General features: G+C 34.2%; 1 protein-coding gene across 1 annotated transcript; it reads left to right on the top strand.

Moving 5' to 3' along the window:
• Positions 1-24: 24 nt before the first annotated feature.
• On the top strand, positions 25-16,830 carry LOC110106271 (eukaryotic initiation factor 4A-8). The gene is made up of 5 exons (XM_028697879.1): positions 25-165; positions 9,239-9,310; positions 9,406-9,512; positions 9,638-10,068; positions 15,889-16,830. The coding sequence occupies exons 2-5, from the start codon at positions 9,243-9,245 to the stop codon at positions 16,522-16,524; spliced, it is 1,242 nt and encodes a 413-aa protein (XP_028553712.1). The 5' UTR covers positions 25-165; positions 9,239-9,242; the 3' UTR covers positions 16,525-16,830.
• Positions 16,831-19,086: the final 2,256 nt, after the last annotated feature.

Raw genomic sequence — 19,086 nt, 5'->3', positions numbered from 1 at the left:
ATATCATAAATAAATCTGAAACAAAATAGCCTTTATTGCTTACAGTTTCATCGATTCGGCGCTTCGCCCTAACAATAAATTGCGCGGCTGTTCAGAGTGCAACCCGTTCCGGCGGCAGCAGATAGCGGCGGTAGATTTTCTCTCCCTTTCTCACTTCTCACTAGCAGGTAAGCTTTCCTCTCTATCAAATACGCTGATTTCTTGATTCAATTGGCATTGTTTTTCCCATCCTTGGTTTCTGAGTTTTGGCGTTCTACAGATCAAATGCGCGATTTAGTTTTTATTTATTTAGATCTGCGATTGAATTATTTGTTTCTGATGGAAATGATGATGATCGGCTTCTACTGGTGATATTATATGGCTTCAATGCTGTGCCAATAGATCTGCTGTTGACTTTGTTCGTATTTACAATTTTATTTTATTTTTTCTTAAAAGGACGGATTCCTATGTTTCAGGCATGGTGAGACTTTCAATATGTATTTTTGTTCTGAGATATCTGATAAAATAATTTTGTTTCTTGTTCTATGGATTGATTTTCTGTATTGCTATGATTTGAATCCCTTGTATGATTTCAATATGCGTTTTTTAGATTATTCTTTCATGCTATGTTGTTCTACTGGTATCCTGGGTTGATCTTCCAATTGACCGCATCAATGAATAGATGAGGATTTTTTTTTGCTTGTCTGTGGTACTTAATTGTCACTGATTATGAGGATTTTCAAATTCCTTTTCTGCAATTGGTTTTATTTTTCTTAAAATGTGATTGAAGCCTCAGAGTATGTTTGGTTACAAATCCGGCTTAAGCTTTCTTGGCTAATTGAGAAGCTTAGGAGCTTAGTTAGTAAGGAAATTAACAAGTAATAATCTGGCATAATACTTAAATTATTTAAAGGCTATGGTGAGCTAACATTTTAAGCTGTGTGGGAAGTGGTATGTATGTGCAATACTCGCTAACAAAGAAGAAGATGCAATATTCCAAAGCTGAAATGAAAACAAATAAACAACCTAATGATTCTAATATAGAAAATAATGTACAAAAATGGCCTAACATCTAATAATGTGCAAAATAGTTGACATTAACTAGTAGTCAATTGATTGTGAATGTGGGTTAGTTGCCTAGCCAAAATTTTGAATGAGGTGGACGATTTGTATCTATTACCATTTGTAAAAAGAAATTGCTTCCCAAGAGTTTATGTTGCGGTACTCATCAAGGAGATATTGTTGTATATATTGTAATTTTTCACGAGTAATCAAGGAGTTGTTGGCAGGTGTGGGATGTCTCCAAAATATGAAGGCAAGGCTATTGTGCATAAATTCCCACAATGACTTCTTTTATGATTGTTTGCTTCATATTATAATAGGCTATCACATATTGTGTTGCTGATATTTGCGCAGCTAAGATTATAAGCTTGTCCTCTAGAAAGAATCAGCAGAAAATATCAAAGACTTAATATTCCTTTTATTCTATTGAAAAAAAATTCCACATTGAATACTAAAATTATATCAAATGGACAATTCAATATATATTCATTGTTTGAATTGTCTTAATAGTTTGAGAAGGACCTAAAGATCACGCCTAGAAAATTTTGAAGTATTAGGCAGGAAGTTTTCAAGACTGATATGGTTCTTATTTCACGTCATTTTACTCTTGAGCATTTTATGAGCATTAGACATGATTGGTATTTATTGTGATTTATGTCAAGTTGCTTACAAACACTAACATCTAACTTATCAAATACTTGACGAGTGATGCAACTGGATTAGAATATACATATTATGAAAGAGGAATGAGATTTAGAGACACTCGATGACTGATTCCATGAACAACTAAAACGTGATTCAAGTGTAGATTTAATAATGGTACTGTTTGTTGCATGCAAATTTAGCAATCAGCAAATATAGGTCCCAATTATCTAATTTTTTTTCAACAAGACACTGTTTTAAGCTCTTACTTACAAACTGTTTGATCATCTATAAAGTTGAGGAAAACTTTAGGGCAGTGTCCAAACGTTTTCATGGAACTTTCCAAGAATGGCCAATGAAACACATGTCATGGGCAACACTAAATGAGATTGATAAGCTGTGCGGATACATATCATATTCACTAAATGTGATTTGTGCACCGCGGGAATGGACTATATCCTTGATGAACAACTTTGCTATGTGAGAAGCATTATTTAGAGCATGGGATAAAGTGGCACTTTTAGATAAGTGATCCACGATAACTAAGATCAAGTCATGAAAATGCTTAGTTTTTAGAACTTAGATGAAGTTCATGAAATGATTCATACTAATGAGCATTTTTATTTAGTTGTTCAAGACGTGATAGATCCAGAGGCAAACCTCAGTAACTGCCAATTGTCATTGTGTTTATCTGTGTCATTATTACATGTTATGGACATATCTTTATTAGTTTTCATTACGGCCTCATATGATTCATCTTTTAACTTGCTCTGTGGTAGGATAAGCTATCAGAGAGCATGCAGATTGCTTTGGTAAATTTTTTTTTTGGAGTTTTTCCCATTTTCCCCATAATTTGCATAAAAAAGCTTTTTTTTTTTAAATTGCAAAATAATGTCTTGCCCCAAGAAGGAGCTTTTATAACGTTCTGATTGAAGAATAGGTAAACATAAGCCATGCCAACGAAGCCTTGGCAGTTTGTGTTTTTTATTTTTTTATTTTTTATGATATCTTAGTGTTACTCATTACCTAAGGGAATAAAATGATACAAAATTGTAAGCTTCTCTAAAGGAGCTTTGATCAGCATATGTCACAAATCCAATGGTATCCATGGCTCTAAATCATCAAACTACTTAGTGTGGAGTACATAATTGGTTCATGAGGAGGTGAAGAATGGGTTTCTTTAATCTGTATGGAGGAGGAGGTGGACTAAGGGTTAAGTTTAACAGCCAAAGAGTTAAGGCTTTGAAAGAACATATAGGAGTAATATTCATTGTAAAATCATTTCTTAGTTTTGATACCAAATTGGTGGTGAAGTAGAAGCATAAAGCATGGAACCTGAGAGGAAGAAGTGTACTAACCGAAACTTGCAAGTGCATATAGGAGGAAGTGAACATGGTAAATGAATAAAGCAAAAGAAACCCCGTACGAAGCTTAGAGATGATCTATGCACATTGTTTGTATATGAAGATTAGGCATAAAATAACCTCATAGTGTTGTCTTAAGTTCACATGAAGGTGCTTTTGGTTTTTCCAGAAGCCCTATACCTTCTATTTACCAAGGGATGCTTAGAAAGTACAATTTTAAAACTCCCGTTATAATAGATAGATAAACAAACCATGTGAATAGGGATGCAAACAAACCGAGCCGAGTTGAGCTTTGGCATGTTCAAGTTCGAGCTAGTTTGACATGACCCTGTTTGAGCTCGACTGCATTTTATCCATGTTCGAGCTCGTTTAATAAATACTTGTTCGAGCTTAGCTCGTTTTTGTGTTAGGTTCATTTTAGGCTTGTCGAGCCTATTGGCGAGTGGCTCATTAACAACTCGTTTATTAAAATAAACGAACTTAATCGAGCAGATCGCTGCAGAGGATAGAGAGACGGGTAGAGAATTGCAAACACTCCAATCATATTTTTAGTTATATAAAGCAAAACTAAAACATTTTAAAGCAATGTGGGACTAAACTTTCCACAGTTTTTTTTTGTTTTGCGAGTAGAGGAGAGAGAGGCCAGAGGAGGAGATATATTATTTTATTAAGTAATATACTATAAGTGATATATTATTTTATTTTATTAAGTAATATATTATATTTAGTGAAAAATAATTATTTTATTAAGTAATATATTATATTTCATTTTATAATTAATTTATTAAGTAATAAATTCATGTTATACGTTATTAAATTAGTTAAATTAATTTAAAACTATTTATTCATTTCAAGCTAATTGGAGGATAATACGAGCCTTAATCAGGCTCTAATCGAGCTTCTTAACAAGCTTTAAATGATATTGTTTGTGAACATAAATGAATCGAACGACAAGCTGTTCAAGCTCGCTTATTTAGCTGTAGAATATTTATCAAAAGTATTCAAGCTCGTTCGTTTATCTTATCAAACGAACATAAATGAGCTCTTATCGAGCCAAGCCACGAGCAGCTTGTCGAATGCTCGGTTCATTTGTAGCCCTAATTTGAAAGATTAAAATGCTCATAAACCAAATGAAAAAAAAAAAACATCCAGATGGAAACGGTTGAAGTTAGTAATGTCCATAAGATGTAATAATGACACAGCTTAACAGAGTGAACAACTTGTAATCAATTGGATCTTGACTATGTATTGAAAGTGAATGATTGGATCAAGGAGTTATGATTACATTATCTCCAAATGTAGTTATACAAGATGTGACGTGTTAGAATTATGTATGCGTTGACTGCTAAAGGAAATGTTTTCATTTGAATTGAAATTGTTTGATTTTCCTCCCAGAAGCCATACTGGTGTTCAACGACATATGGCAATTCCTTTTATTATGGTTGAAAAGTTTCTATTAACTTGTATGCACTTTTTGTGCTTAAGTTTGGTAGTTGCGTGTTGATGATTATAATATCTAAATGGAGATGACGTGGGCTATATTTGTATACATGATCTCAACAGGAAAATATTTCCTTGCATGTACAATCAATTGAAAAAAAAAAGGATTCATGTTGCCGACCCCACGGAGGGGGATAAAGGCTTGATACAATCAACTCTAAAGAAACGCATTGCTAAGCACAGTTATGTGCATATGTATCTTACACTAAGGGATCCATACTTCATCTTCATTAATTGTTAGACTTACTGTGCATGTCTGCAATTGATCTTTTGCTATTGAACTAATAAAATCAATCTGCTTTCCAATGGAAACAACCTCTATTTTTTGTGCTGTGAATTTATTCTTAGCCTCTGGCCAGACAGTTGTTGGCAGATGTGTCTTATTTGTTGCCCCATCATCATCCTTCAAAATATCAGTGGATATTGGGATTGCTTTGGGCATAAGTTGTATTGCCTTGTCCCCATTAGTTGGCTTGATGTATCTAAAATATAGACTTTTGCTTGTGATAGATAATTGAACACCCAACTAGCAATTTCTTAAGGTTTAGAAAGGTCCTCAGATTTGACAATAGAATGACCCATGAGAACGCCTTATAGACTGTCAGGTGCGTTTGAAGGAATGAGTAACCTACATTTATGTATGTTGAGTAAATTTTGGGGTTCGCATGTGAAAACTTATCAAGGTGAGCATGCAAAAACAATTGTATGCATACATAAGAGGCCCCACTAAGACACCATTAGTGTACCGTGGCCAAAGTATGTTTTGTAATGCATTCATGGAGTCTTCAATTTGCAGATCCACTGGTTCACGATCAATTGTAATTTGCTCTAAAAAATGTAATTCTCTTCTAAAATTGTTAGGTAATATCTTATTAATGCTATTGTCATCATTGTAGGGATTGTCCTAAGCTGTAGAAAAATATATACATTCATGAAGAGTTGTAAAATGATGCTATACTGCTGCAGATTAATAGAAGAAAATGTCACAAGGAAATTTTGAGGTGTGGCAGAGAGTAAACAATAATGCAATATAACGCCCAACAAACATTGACAATATGTCCGAAGCATGCATGGGTTCTTAAGCTCCATAGAATCCACTCTCACTGTGAAGGATCATACACCTGAGGTTATTGAACTTTTTCAAAATGGTGCCAATGTACCGCATGCTGAATTAAGCACTTCAAACATGCTTTTAAATATTGCATGAGTGTTGCCCATATTGTTGTCACTCTCAAGCACATTAAGCAAGCCATTAAAGCCATAAAAACGTTAGGAGGTCAATGATTTTAAGTTTCACCCAGCAATCAACCTTGTTGTACTGATGGCTAGCCTAAGGATTTTGTCAGCTTGTTCTATGCGACTAGGAGTGAAATCTATGTATACTCTTGTGATCTCTGCAATATTTTCTTTATCTCGTTTGAAATTGTATGCTGGCAGTGATTCTCACTGGGAGTGGCATTTGAGTTGAAGGTTCTTCCATTAATTGTCGCTGACCTAGATTGGTCTCCCCCAATGTCAACTCATTTTATGTTGAAGAGATAGAAGTTAAACTCATTATCTTGCAATCCATGCGTACATTAATCCTCTTTAATTTCTCCAAATTTGGGCTTCTTTTATTGAAATTATTCTTTGTTGCATGAGTAATAATGCCATCCTTGAAATATAATGCATTCATCATCGAACGAAAATTTCTATAAAATGTTTGCAAGAATGAGTCACTCTCAAGTTAATACATGCAAAATGCCATTGAATTAGCCTTCAAGTCTATCATCCAAAAGGAAAAAAAAAATGTTTAAGAGGTCCTATTGCTGACTCTTTTAGCCTAAAACGAGTATATCCCATTGTAATCTCTTCCTGGAATTATCTTCTGGTTATCAGATTTGTTGCTTATGGTGCCAGCCCCAAACTAGTCCTCTTCGATAGCTGATGAAGCTTCTTGAAGAGGTCCTTCCATCTTTTGAACTGAATTTTGATTTCTTAGTGCTGTAACAGTGATTGATTTGTTTAGATTATGATTTTCCCCAAGAATGTTGCGGGTGATTCCCACTAGGCTTATTTCAGGCCACATTTTTCTATAGCCATAGATCAGCAAGCTCCTTCTTGTGCCTGTCTTGTCAGCTGGAACTCATTGATTGTCAGAACTACATTCTGATTTTTATTTTCGTTCTTGCGCTAGATAGGAAACTTTACTTCACCTTAGCTGCACCCCCACCCCTATGATCCGGAACGCCTACCTTCCTTTAAATCCTACTCATGTTCACAGAGGATAGGTCAGGTTCTGCCCATGATTTATAGAAAGATCCCTGTTTAGTTTGCTAGTTGCAACAAAGAGTTAGAATATTCTTATTACTTTAATATTTTGGCTCAATTTGGAAAGAAAAACAAAATTGTAGGCCATGCTATAGTTCAAATAATATGTTTAACATGAGCACTGATATTGAATGTGAATAACTTTAGAGCATGTTAAACATGGCGAATCAGTTCATTCTTTGCTTGAGGATTACTTTTCCATTGATCAAAAGTATGCATCATCACTGCCAACCATACATAGAGATCCCCAAAACATTGATTATCAACCAACAACAACATTTATTTGATATTAATGGGTTATGTCAATGCTTAATTTATTTTATTGTAAGTATGTCAGAGAAGTCAACAACAAGATTTTTTTGTTATTAATGGGAAATGTAACTTATATCGAAGAAATGATAATATGCATCATTGTTTAATCTATTCTATAGTCATTATCTTAGATACGTCATTTGTCAAAGGTGACGAAGCACTAATATATCACGAAAAGGGATCCATGTTTATGGAGCATTCAAAGAATGAATCATATAATAACATGTTGGAGAAATGTAATGCATAATTTAAAGTTTGCAAGTGGTAGAATACTTTCTTACTGCAGGCAACCTGCCTAAAATTTCTCTAAATTCTTCGTGTATCAAATAATGGAAGTATGAAGAAAAAATATAGACATCATGCTTAATAAATGATGCAAGGGGGTTGCCATTACTTTTGATCATATGACTAACTGCATGTCTTAAATAGTTGAGATGTCTGTCAGTGCATGTTATGGGAGTTGAAATTATCTTTCCCTTAATCTAACACTGCAGTTATTGAAAGCAAAAGAGGTTCACATGTCTAGGGAAATATCCAAGTATTTCCAAATGCAATTTCATATTTTGTAGACAAAGCAGCACATATCACATTAGGATAAGAAGGAATCCCTTAATAGTTAAAAGGCTAGAACTCAGTTGTTAATAGCATTTACCACTCATCTCTTGTTTGGCAAGCTATCTGATGAACAATCCAACAAAGTTCATTGATAGTGCTTGATGAGCCCAAAGAAACACCCCTTTACTGCACTTATATTCACTACAAGAAACAATTTTGTTATTGCTAGGCCCCGCAATTCCTGTGTACTCATCTCCTTCCCTGCCGCACACCATGCATGTTGCTGGCATCTACCATATTTACTTGCCAGGTTCTGAAAATCCCTTGATTGGGCTATGGAAAATTCTTTAATACCAATATCGCAATGGAGTTACAAGAAGAGGAAAAGAATGGCATTGCTAAAAGTTTTCTAGTAAAAAGGATTGACTTATCGAATGAGAACAAATGTCTCCATTACTCTTGAAAACCCTAACAGACAAAGACAAAGCCGTAGCAGAAGAGCCCGTGGATTGAACATAGCGATGTATTCCACACAGGGGATAAAAAAAATTGTAGGGAGATCAAGCATGCATCTCGGCAGTAGAAATTTCCTTTCTGGCTTGCCAACTTGATGAAGACAATGAAAGCTATAAAGAAAGGAACAAAATGCTTGAAAACCTGAGAAAAGGTTAGGGGATAATTATAGGCTGCTTCAGGTTTGGAAAAACTATATTGAACTTTTCTATGGATGGATGAGGGCCAAAATGTCATTTGGTTGGCGTAGCTGGCTTAAGAAAGCTTAAGCCTTCCTTAAGGTCCAACCAATGACCCCTCAGGTCAAAGAAAGAATAGCTTTTCTGTGCATTGAATATAGCAAAAATACTATTTGGCAAGGGAGATGGGAACATACTATTTGTCAGGCTTAAGCCAACTTGTTGTCACGTTAATCTCAAACGAACATTACCTCTAAGAAGTATACGGTGATATATTTGTCTAGTAATTGTTGACATTTTTTTAACATCTTTGTTTGGAGTTGCTCTTGACTTCACAAGTGCTGCTTAATTTGGTTTTGGTTAGGTTCTAAAGAACCGCCTGGCTCCATAAAATAATTCTAATGTGATTCTAAAGAACCGCATGGCTCCATAGAATAAGTCCAATGATGTTTATGATTACACAGATCCTAGTCAAATTGTGAAGGAAGTATTTTGGTCGATTTTATTGATAGGCTGTAAGCTTTTTATAATATGAGAAAGCTTTTCATGAAGAGCCTATGCTTCCCTTCTCATGCTTTACCTTTTTGTTTAGATAAATCGTTCTTGTCAATTGATTTATTATTTGCTTCCTACTACGTCTATTGAACTGCATTTTTGAGAGATTTCATCATGTGCTTACCGAAGTGTGTGTGTATATATATGTATATATAAGAGAGAGAGAGACCGAGATTTCTACTAAGAGATATTCTGCTGTCATACTATGTTCTCGTTATTTTTTCTGTCATCATCTCGTTATTATTTTGCATTATGTTTTGTTTTCTAGAAAATGGCGGGACTTGCAGCAGAAGGGTCTCAGTTTGATGCTCAACAATATGACACAAAACTGAATGAGCTGTATTAAATCTTCCAACTTTCCAAAAACTGAAAAAAGATCTTATTATGATATTTTTATACGGAAACTTATGAGTTTTTTATGTGGGTGTGTTTAGGCTTACGGCTGATGGAGAGGACTTCTTTACATCTTATGATGAGGTATATGAAAGCTTTGATTCTATGGGCCTTCAGGAAAATCTTCTGAGAGGCATTTATGCTTATGGTATGTTGATCAGACGTTCACCCTTTCAATGCATTCTATGTACCATGTAATTTTATGTGTAAAAGAACTTTGCCTTTGGTATAGGCATGTTATTATTATGTCAAGTTAAATTGTTTCTACTGCAGGGTTTGAGAAACCTTCTGCCATTCAGCAAAGGGGAATTGTTCCTTTCTGCAAGGGTTTAGATGTTATTCAACAGGCACAATCTGGTACCGGAAAAACAGCAACATTTTGTTCTGGAATTCTGCAGCAGCTTGATTATGGTTTGGTTGAATGTCAGGCCTTGGTTCTCGCTCCTACAAGAGAACTGGCCCAACAAATAGAAAAAGTTATGAGAGCACTTGGTGATTACCTTAGTGTGAAAGTTCATGCTTGTGTGGGAGGTACCAGTGTTAGGGAGGATCAGCGCATACTTTCAAGTGGAGTTCATGTTGTTGTTGGTACACCTGGTCGTGTGTTTGACATGTTAAGAAGGCAGTCTCTTCGCCCTGACTACATCAAAATGTTTGTTTTAGACGAAGCAGATGAAATGCTGTCTCGCGGCTTCAAGGATCAGGTTTTGTTTTTTATGACTTTCTTGCCTACCCTCCAATGATATTATATGATTTCTATAATGTCCTACCTCGGGTTCCCAGAATTTTTTGTTTTTTGTGTATTCATAATGTCAAATTTCCCGTAGGCAAACAGACATTACAAGTTATATTCAGTTTATTCCATAATGTATAGAATATTGAATTTTCTTCCCCAACCGTACATCCACACCAACACAACCACCACCCAAAAAAATGAAACATAAATGTCTATTCCTTCCAATCTCACTTCTCGTTCTTCAAGGTTTTGTGCAACCTACTAGTACTTGCTTCCTATGTACAACTACTTAAAGAGTTGTTAACTTTGGAACTCACCATGAGCATTTCACTTTTGTATATGATTTCTACAATGGTTCTCCTAATTCACTGATTTCAATGTCTGGAAAATTTCAACTTCAAACATATTTTGGTTCTGCTTAAAGTTTTAACCTGATTCGTGCAAATTGATAACTGTTTATGCTAATTTTGATGGATGTGATTGTTGCATATTTGTTTGGCAGCAATGCGTGTACCCAATAGCGGATTTGACTTATCAACCTGAGGCAAAAATATGTAATAATTGATCTGTCAACATATATGCAAGCCTATTAGAATAAATCTGTGTTTTGTTCTATTTTTATTTGCTTTGTAATTTCTTTATACAATTGTTGCATGCAACATCTAGAACATGCCAAATTATTTGACGTCATCCTGCAGTCGATATTACATCAACTCCCGAGAAATTTCTTCTGCAAAAGGCTATTTAATACATTTTCCATGCCATCCATAATCTCCACGTAGTCATGGTCAGAAAATTTTAGGTTACACGATACGGTTCTGTACTCTGACGTGAATAGAACTGTTTTTGCAATAGTATTATGTTGGAGTTGTAACTTATGGTTGTCTGTACATCATATTCAATAGCATATTTTGAAATACAATAGATTTATTTGTGTAAGTAAAAATACCATTATGCTAGTTTATGCATAAAAGCATTACATGTTCACAAATAGTTTGTAAGTTGTAACCATATCATCATCAACTACCTTAGATTTATCTCAATTATTTCTTATCGGCTTTATCCCTGTTATTTCTTATCGGCTTTATGAACCCTCATGTTTTTGTTCTTGTTGAAGTTTACTTGACATGTTAAACCTATTATGCACAAATCCTTTTGAAGAACTTCCCTCCCCGTTATCTCAAGCCTACATATTTTATTTCTGATCATTTGGCTCTAATTTTATGTGCTTGTCAAATAGATGTTTTCTCTATCATTTGTTTTACATGTCTTAACCACCAATGTCTATTTTCAATTGATATTCATTCAACCATCCTTTTTAATATATATTTCTTAATTTATCCATCCAGGTTTTTTCACTATCTATCTTAAAACTCTCATTTTTCATTGTGAAATTTCAAAACTTTTTTTACAACACTCAAATTCATGTAACAGCCATCCATATGTGGTAGGTTTTAGTACAGTGGACCTATTATATAGAATAATTAAGATACAAATGATGATATTACTTCTATAAGTAAGATTGGATGGTAAAAATAAAGAAAAGCCTCAAAAGCACTTTTTTACTTGTCCTTGTTCTATTAAATCTAAGCATTTTCTTCATTAAGCTTTCCACTTATTTCAGTAGAGATGTCTCGTTGATTATAATTATAGTATCTATAAAAAACATAAATCAAAGCACATCACTTTTAATTTCCTTTATAGCATCTTAATACCAATTTAAAAAGATATAAACTTAATGTAGATCCTTGATGCAATCCTACTATATTTAAAAACTCTTTGGCCACTATAATCACTTATAATTTAGTTCATATCATAATATACCTTGGGCACACAATTTTTTCTTAATGCGCCAAATCAAATCTTATGGTGCTCGATTATATACCTTTTAAAGATCAATAAAATTATATCAACGTTCTTTCTTAATTTTCTATATTTTTCTTTAATTTCCTAACGCAAAATTCACTTTCACATCGGATATGCATAGCATCAAATCAAATTTATTTTGATTCATTACTTTCTCTCATAACTTCAATGCATGCCTCATAAGTTTAATTTATTTATAATCACTACAATAATGAGCATTTTCTTTGTTCTTAAATCTTAGTATCAAAATACTTTTTTTTTCAATCATTTTCTATCCTTCAACCTCAAATTTTCATTATAATATTTGTTAACTAAATTATTATAGTGTCCTTTGTGACATTCCATTTGAATCAAAGGAATTACTTTTATGCATATTCTTTAAAGCTAACTCATCAAATTTCTCTTTGTTGATCACGCTATAATATCCCTTATTATGTTGTTTTGCTCTTCCCAAGTATATTTTCCCTTAGACTCTCATTTAATAATTTCTTAAAGTAGCACTTGCATTTTTCTTAATGTCTTTGTCATTAATTAGGATTTTATTATATCCACTTCTAACCATATAATTTGATCAAAACCTAGTTCTCTCATCTCTTGTTTTAAGCTATTTTATAGATCATTTTATCCTTAGTACCTTAAATTTTATGCATATCATTAAAACTTGTAGTTTAGCTTTGCTCACCATCCTTATTACAGGACTTCTAACTTTCTTAGTCAATATAGGCTTCAATAATATTTATCTTTAGTTTTGTTCATGCTTTAATCATTATATCCAAGTCACCCAAGAAATTTCTTTTCTTTCTCAAGCATACATTATAATGTTTATGAATCTCTTTTAAAAATTATTTTCTTATCCAACTCAAAGAGTAGAAGCACCAAGACATTTGTATGTCCTCATAGTTAATTAGTTAAATAGCAACCACCCAATTAGTATCAATAATCCTATTCACCTTAACAACTCTATCTTTCATCTCTATTCATTACCATTCCATCATAATTTTTTAAAATATTTTTAACACACAATCACTTGTAACCTTTCATAATGTCTTTTTTTTTTCTTTATAATTTGTTGTCTTACAAAAATCTATATTTATTTTTAATGCTAACCTTGTGTCCACTATTTCTTTATATTTTTATTGAAAATCTCCAAATTATTATGACAATTTTAATCTAAGTCTTAGACATTGCCAATATCATAACCCTACCTGATATGACCCAACATCACACAGGTACACCATGTATGATTGTGTCAAGGCTGATCCTAAGATCTTGTTGGAGAAACATTGAAACAAAATTTCTAATGTATATACTACACAAAGCCACTACTGAATGCAATATAAGTGGAAGACTACTGAATCTCAAAATGATTTTTTATATATCATCTAAAACATATATAATCTGAAGTCTATCTACAACAGTGCTTGACAACAGAGAGAATAACAAAATAAAAGTTCACCTTGCAAAAATTAAAACTAACAGATTGGAGCATGTTATCCAAACTAATCAACTCGCTCCTTACACTTTCCCTGGCCATAAAATGAAAGCAGAAGTAGGAATGAGTTAACACAGCTTAGTAGGTTATCGTAGCCTAAAATAACAATCAATAACTGAAACCAAAAGAAACTTTCAAAATCACATGGCAAAAAAATTTCAGAATATATTCAAATTGTTCATGATCTCAATCTCTATTATATATAAAAAAGTTACGTGGTAAAAGTTCTATCAAAACAAAGTTATCCTCATTTTTCAGTAACAGACATACAAATTTGATCGGAAAAATTTCAAAAACATTAGATTATTGAAAACTGAATAGGCAAAACGTAATCTATCTCGAGACGAGTAAATTTCCCAACTAGGTCGAAGGACAAAAACGGTTCTACAACCTCCAAAACCTAGCTTCCTCTCTTCTTCCAACTCTTTTTCTTCACATTTCCCCTAAGTCTTCTCTGTCAAACGAATGGAAATAAAAAATAACATTTAATACATTATGTGAGTGACTTAAGATATTATATATATATAAATTTTTCAGTATAAAATTCTGATAGGAAATACTTGATTTCAAGTATTCCCTAATCACTTTAGCAACAAATCTCAAAGCGAATTGCTGTCCGCCGCAGGAAATCAGCCAAAAACAGTAGAAAAATAGAGGAAAACTGCAAGAGATGAGGAGAAAACACTTGTATTTTACTAGTAGACAATGAAAATAGAAAAGATACAATTAATCCTCAATTCGAGAGGAGGATCGATCTCTCCCAAATCTCTAGACGCCGCTAGAGCCCAAAGAAAACCTAAATCTAAGAGATCTCAAATTTCAGCCAAATTCAAGATACCCAAACCCTAGGAAAACAAACTATTTAATGCATACAAATCAAAAGGAAATCCCTAAACAGTCCCTACATTCAAATTTCCCTCTCAAAACCCTCAAAAAAGCTTCCTAAAAAGCTCCCATGGATCATGCGTGCGTGCGGCGCTTCCGCCCAGGCGAAATCAGTCGCCTGTTTTGCGACTCGGCCGGTCCCGTGCGGACCGGCTGGACCAGTCCACTGGACCGGTCTAACAAATTCACAAAAAATTTTTTTGGGATTTCAAAAATTATTAAAATTATTCATAAAATGGCTTATTTTATTTAGAAAATTATAGTAAAATCGGTTTGCAAAATGGATATCTAACGGTCCCAAGACCTCCACTTGTACCCACAGGTATCAATTTTGGAATTTAACCGGTGTCCTAAAATTATAGAAAAATTAGTTAAAAAACAACAATACATATGTCATGGTAAAGACGGCTTGTGATTTGGACTTATAATAATTCCCGAAATAATTTTTGACTATTAAAGAAAAAAATATCTTTTTCAAAATTTTGAGTTATAACACTTAAACCTTATTTTTTTCACTATGATTGCGTCAAGTAGTAGTGTGTCACTTGAAAGTGACACCCTAGTTAACCCTTGCTTACTTTTTATTATAATCATGTTAGTTGTTTCACTTGTGTGTATTGTCCTAACTAGCCACAGATTACTTTTCTTCCCAATCGAGTTAAGTTATGGCACATCACCTGAAATCTTAATAAATTCTCATCTACTTCACCAAATTTTAGTAGGTCGTAGTGCATTGCTTTTGGAAATTACCCTAGCACTTGGCAAATTCATATTTTGATTCATTTCGGTAGTTTTTTATAAGTTTTAGGAGAATTTTCTACCTTGCACAAACCCTCAACATTTCTTATCCAGGCTTCGGACCGACAATGCTAATTTTAAAAATGAATACTTAATACAGTAAACGGTATGTAAGGACATAAAAATAGTAAATACTAATTATAGCAACTTTTTCTTATATTTCAGAAGCGATAGTTACCTCATACTATTTGGCTTACCAACTATACTTTTTTTCTTAGCCAAAGGTATTAATGTTGCTATCCAACTCAGGATCCCCCAACTATACCAAGCATACCTAAGGTATGTGATATAGTTGAGACGTCTGTTTAGATATATGCTCTGTTGCTTTCTTCATTAGATTTTCTGCTACTGGTCTGGCCTATTGCTTGGAGTTGTAAATCTAGAAGATTTAAATAACTACTTCTGATTCCATCAATTTGCCATTTAAATTACTCAACCAACTTCACCCATTTTGAAACACTAATAAAGCTATGCATCTCTTTGTTCTTCTTAACTTTTTTTGTTGATGTTAGGTTTCTTGAAACCATCTATTTAACATTATATTATTCTACATTATATGAATGTAATCTAGATAGTTTCTATATAATTTGTCCATATTTTTTTGCATCACTTTGGACCATCACATATATAAACTACTTAATGAACGATTGAATGCAGTCAAATTTTGGAGTCCCTCCATTAGTTTTTTAACTTTTCCCCTCTATATGAATTGATTATTGCCTATATTGATGCTTTTTTTAATTTCAGATATACGATATATTTCAACTTCTTCCATCCAAGATTCAAGTTGGAGTTTTTTCTGCTACAATGCCGCCTGAGGCTCTTGAAATCACCCGCAAGTTCATGCACAAACCTGTGAGGATCCTTGTTAAGAGAGATGAGCTCACCCTTGAGGGTATCAAGCAATTCTATGTAAATGTTGATAAGGAAGAATGGAAGCTTGATACCCTCTGCGACCTATATGAGACCTTGGCCATCACTCAGAGCGTCATCTTCGTAAACACTCGTCGCAAGGTGGATTGGTTGACTGACAAAATGAGGGCCAGAGATCACACAGTATCTGCCACTCATGGGGACATGGATCAGAACACACGAGACATTATCATGCGTGAATTCCGGTCTGGGTCTTCTCGTGTCCTTATTACGACCGATCTCCTTGCCCGTGGCATAGATGTGCAGCAGGTCTCTCTAGTCATAAACTATGATCTGCCAACCCAGCCAGAGAACTATCTCCATCGCATCGGACGAAGTGGGCGGTTTGGGAGGAAGGGTGTTGCAATTAACTTCATCACCAGCGACGACACTCGAATGCTTTTCGATATCCAGAGGTTCTACAATGTGTTGATCGAAGAGTTGCCGTCGAATGTCGCCGACCTGCTCTGATGAGTTTTTGTTATTTCATCCTGTTCTTGCTTATTCGAAGTCACCGTCCCTTAGTTTTTTTGCATGTCTGTGGATCTCATCAAAACCTGTGGCTATTTATGTAAGTGAAGTTTGCATTTATTTCTAACTGATGATCTCAAAAGTAGACTACTGTGAGTATATTTGCAGATTTTTTGCAGATTTTTGTTGCTGCTCATTGGTATAGTTGTTGTCCCTTGGTAACCTCATAGATCTGTACCAGTCCTCGCTAGTTGTTTTATGTATTCAGGTTGATAAACTCTGCTTCTTTTATGCTCACTTTCATCATTTTAAGTTGATATTGAAATTGCTCAATGACCTCAAATTGTTCAAGTTCTTCAACTTCATAGCTGATCTTAGTTTCATTGGCCTTATCTTATTTTCCACATTTAACATTAGCATTAATTAAAACAATACATCATTTATAGCTTCACAATGAAGTTTTGCTTCAGTCGCATGGTCACACAGCGGTGCACGATTAAAAAGTGATGTGGGGTGTCCTGATTCGTCTCTGGACGGCGTTCAGTGACAGTACAGAATAATTTCACCTCGGAGAACCATATTCCACAAGCTCAACTCCAACTAGACATTTCTCATAGTTAAGCAGCTTGTCAATACGGAGCTCACTTTGATATGTTGGTTGAAAATTTAGACGATTATTTAAGAGATTTAAGTTTGAGTTTTACGTATATGATGTGTGTAAGAAATTGATTTAATTGACCTAAATGATCCAAAAAAAGAACAGCTTGCCAATTGCACCATATCGAGTGATATTCGTCTTACAATTTTAGAATAAAAATTATTTGAGTTGTTTCTTTGATGTATATAGACTTTGAGCATCATCTCTTATTTCTTCCAAGCTGTTCCCAATAAGCTCACAGCCACTTCGGCTTTATTTGGGACGATTTTTTTTTTTTTTAAAAATAAATTTTTAGTACAAAATTCTATTAAATTTAATTTTTTTGTACTAAAAAATCATTTTAAAAAGCAGAACGAAAGATGTCCCAAACAAAACCTTCGTCGTACGAGAAAAGCTGCAGCTTTGTAGGTAAGTAAAGAATGTAGATATTATTAGTTGGTAAATTTCGTGGGATGGTAACTCAATAATGTAAGCAATACTTAATTTCGAAGGACGTGCAAAGAAAAAATATCCCCATTGCCAGATTAATTTCTTGGTAGGATGATGATTGTACGTTTATATTTATTAAATTAGATTAATTAATTCATAATAAAGATTAAGGCTTTATTTGGGAAGGTTTTTTTTCTGTTTCTTAAAATCACTTTTTAGAATAAAAGTTGTATTTTTTGTACTAAAAAATGTTTTAAGAAACAGCAAAAAATCGTTCTCAAACGAAGTCTAAGATTTAATTTGGAACAATTTTTTACTGTTTTTTAAAATAATTTTTTTAGTATAAAAATTTTTAGTTCAAAAATGATCCGAAATAATGACTAAATTATAACAAAAAAATATTGATATTAAAACAGTTTGAGAATTGCTTGCAACGTGGAACTTGATTATACTAAAGTCGCCTAACATCTCAAGCTGCTCGAAGAGTTGAAGTTATATTTCATAAGAGTCGCCTAAGAGATAGTCCTAAATTGTAGACCAATCAGAATGAGCCACGTCGGTATTGCGCTCGATATTGCTGATATGATTCATTCGGTGCACAAAATAATTTCTCCCTAATTTTTTTTTTTTTTTAACAAAAACATTTTATTGATAATAAAGGGTTACAACATAGATAGACAAACATCTAATAAAATGCAGAAATATAATGAAAGAAGGAAACTGATAGTAGCTAAATGGTAGTTGGGCTCAGTAGTTGACCGAGACATCCAGTGCCCAACCATCATGCACGGGCCATCCAGTAAGGTGATAAAGGGTCCAGTCAACGATACGCATCGAAAAGCACCAAAGGTTGCCGCCAGCAAAAGAAAAGGCACTCGTCCCGGCCACATCATAGCCCCCCCAAAAAAAAACTGCGAGGCACCGAAACCAAAAATCGGAATACCAAACAGATTAACCACAAAACAACAAATCATTAACGCTTACGACGACCCCTGCCACGGCCCCTTCCGCGGCCCCTAGCACGTGAAACCTTCGAACGACCAACATTAGCACGAACCAACGAGAAATCATTCCCTGGGTCAGAACCCCCACAAAAATCCGAAGATATGAAATCAAAATCCGAATGGTCAGAAACAAATTCACCCTCAGAAGAGTCATTTAACCAATTTATTTGATCCGATCTATCGCAACTCAGAGAATTCACCAGATTTATCGTAGCAGCCGCTTGCACCGGAACATTCACGAACTGATTTGAGCTTTTAGATACTTCAGTTAAATTCTCCACCGGCACAGCATTATTAACATCAACCACAGGTAAATCTAAATCAGTAGAACAAACAACAGGCCCAATCGGAACACACCGAGGGCTCGAAACATCAACAGCACTCAAATCAGGTAAAGCATCAGACCCCATCCCGATAGTAACATCCAGCAAAACAGGGGAAACCGTGGTAACAGACAAAGGCAAAAAAAAA

Source organism: Dendrobium catenatum, unplaced genomic scaffold (genome assembly GCF_001605985.2).
Source record: "Dendrobium catenatum unplaced genomic scaffold, ASM160598v2 fragScaff_scaffold_1021, whole genome shotgun sequence".
NCBI lineage: Eukaryota > Viridiplantae > Streptophyta > Magnoliopsida > Asparagales > Orchidaceae > Dendrobium > Dendrobium catenatum.
The sequence above is the reverse complement of the archived record's forward strand: the minus strand, read 5'-3'. Positions and strand labels throughout refer to the sequence as shown.

Coding starts and splice junctions, on each gene's coding strand:
- LOC110106271 (XM_028697879.1), top strand. CDS start 9,243: ATGGCGGGACTTGCAGCAGAAGGGTCTCAGTTTGATGCTCAACAATAT. Junction 9,513..9,637: donor GAGAGGCATTTATGCTTATG/GTATGTTGATCA, acceptor TTTCTACTGCAG/GGTTTGAGAAACCTTCTGCC. Junction 10,069..15,888: donor CTCGCGGCTTCAAGGATCAG/GTTTTGTTTTTT, acceptor TTTTAATTTCAG/ATATACGATATATTTCAACT.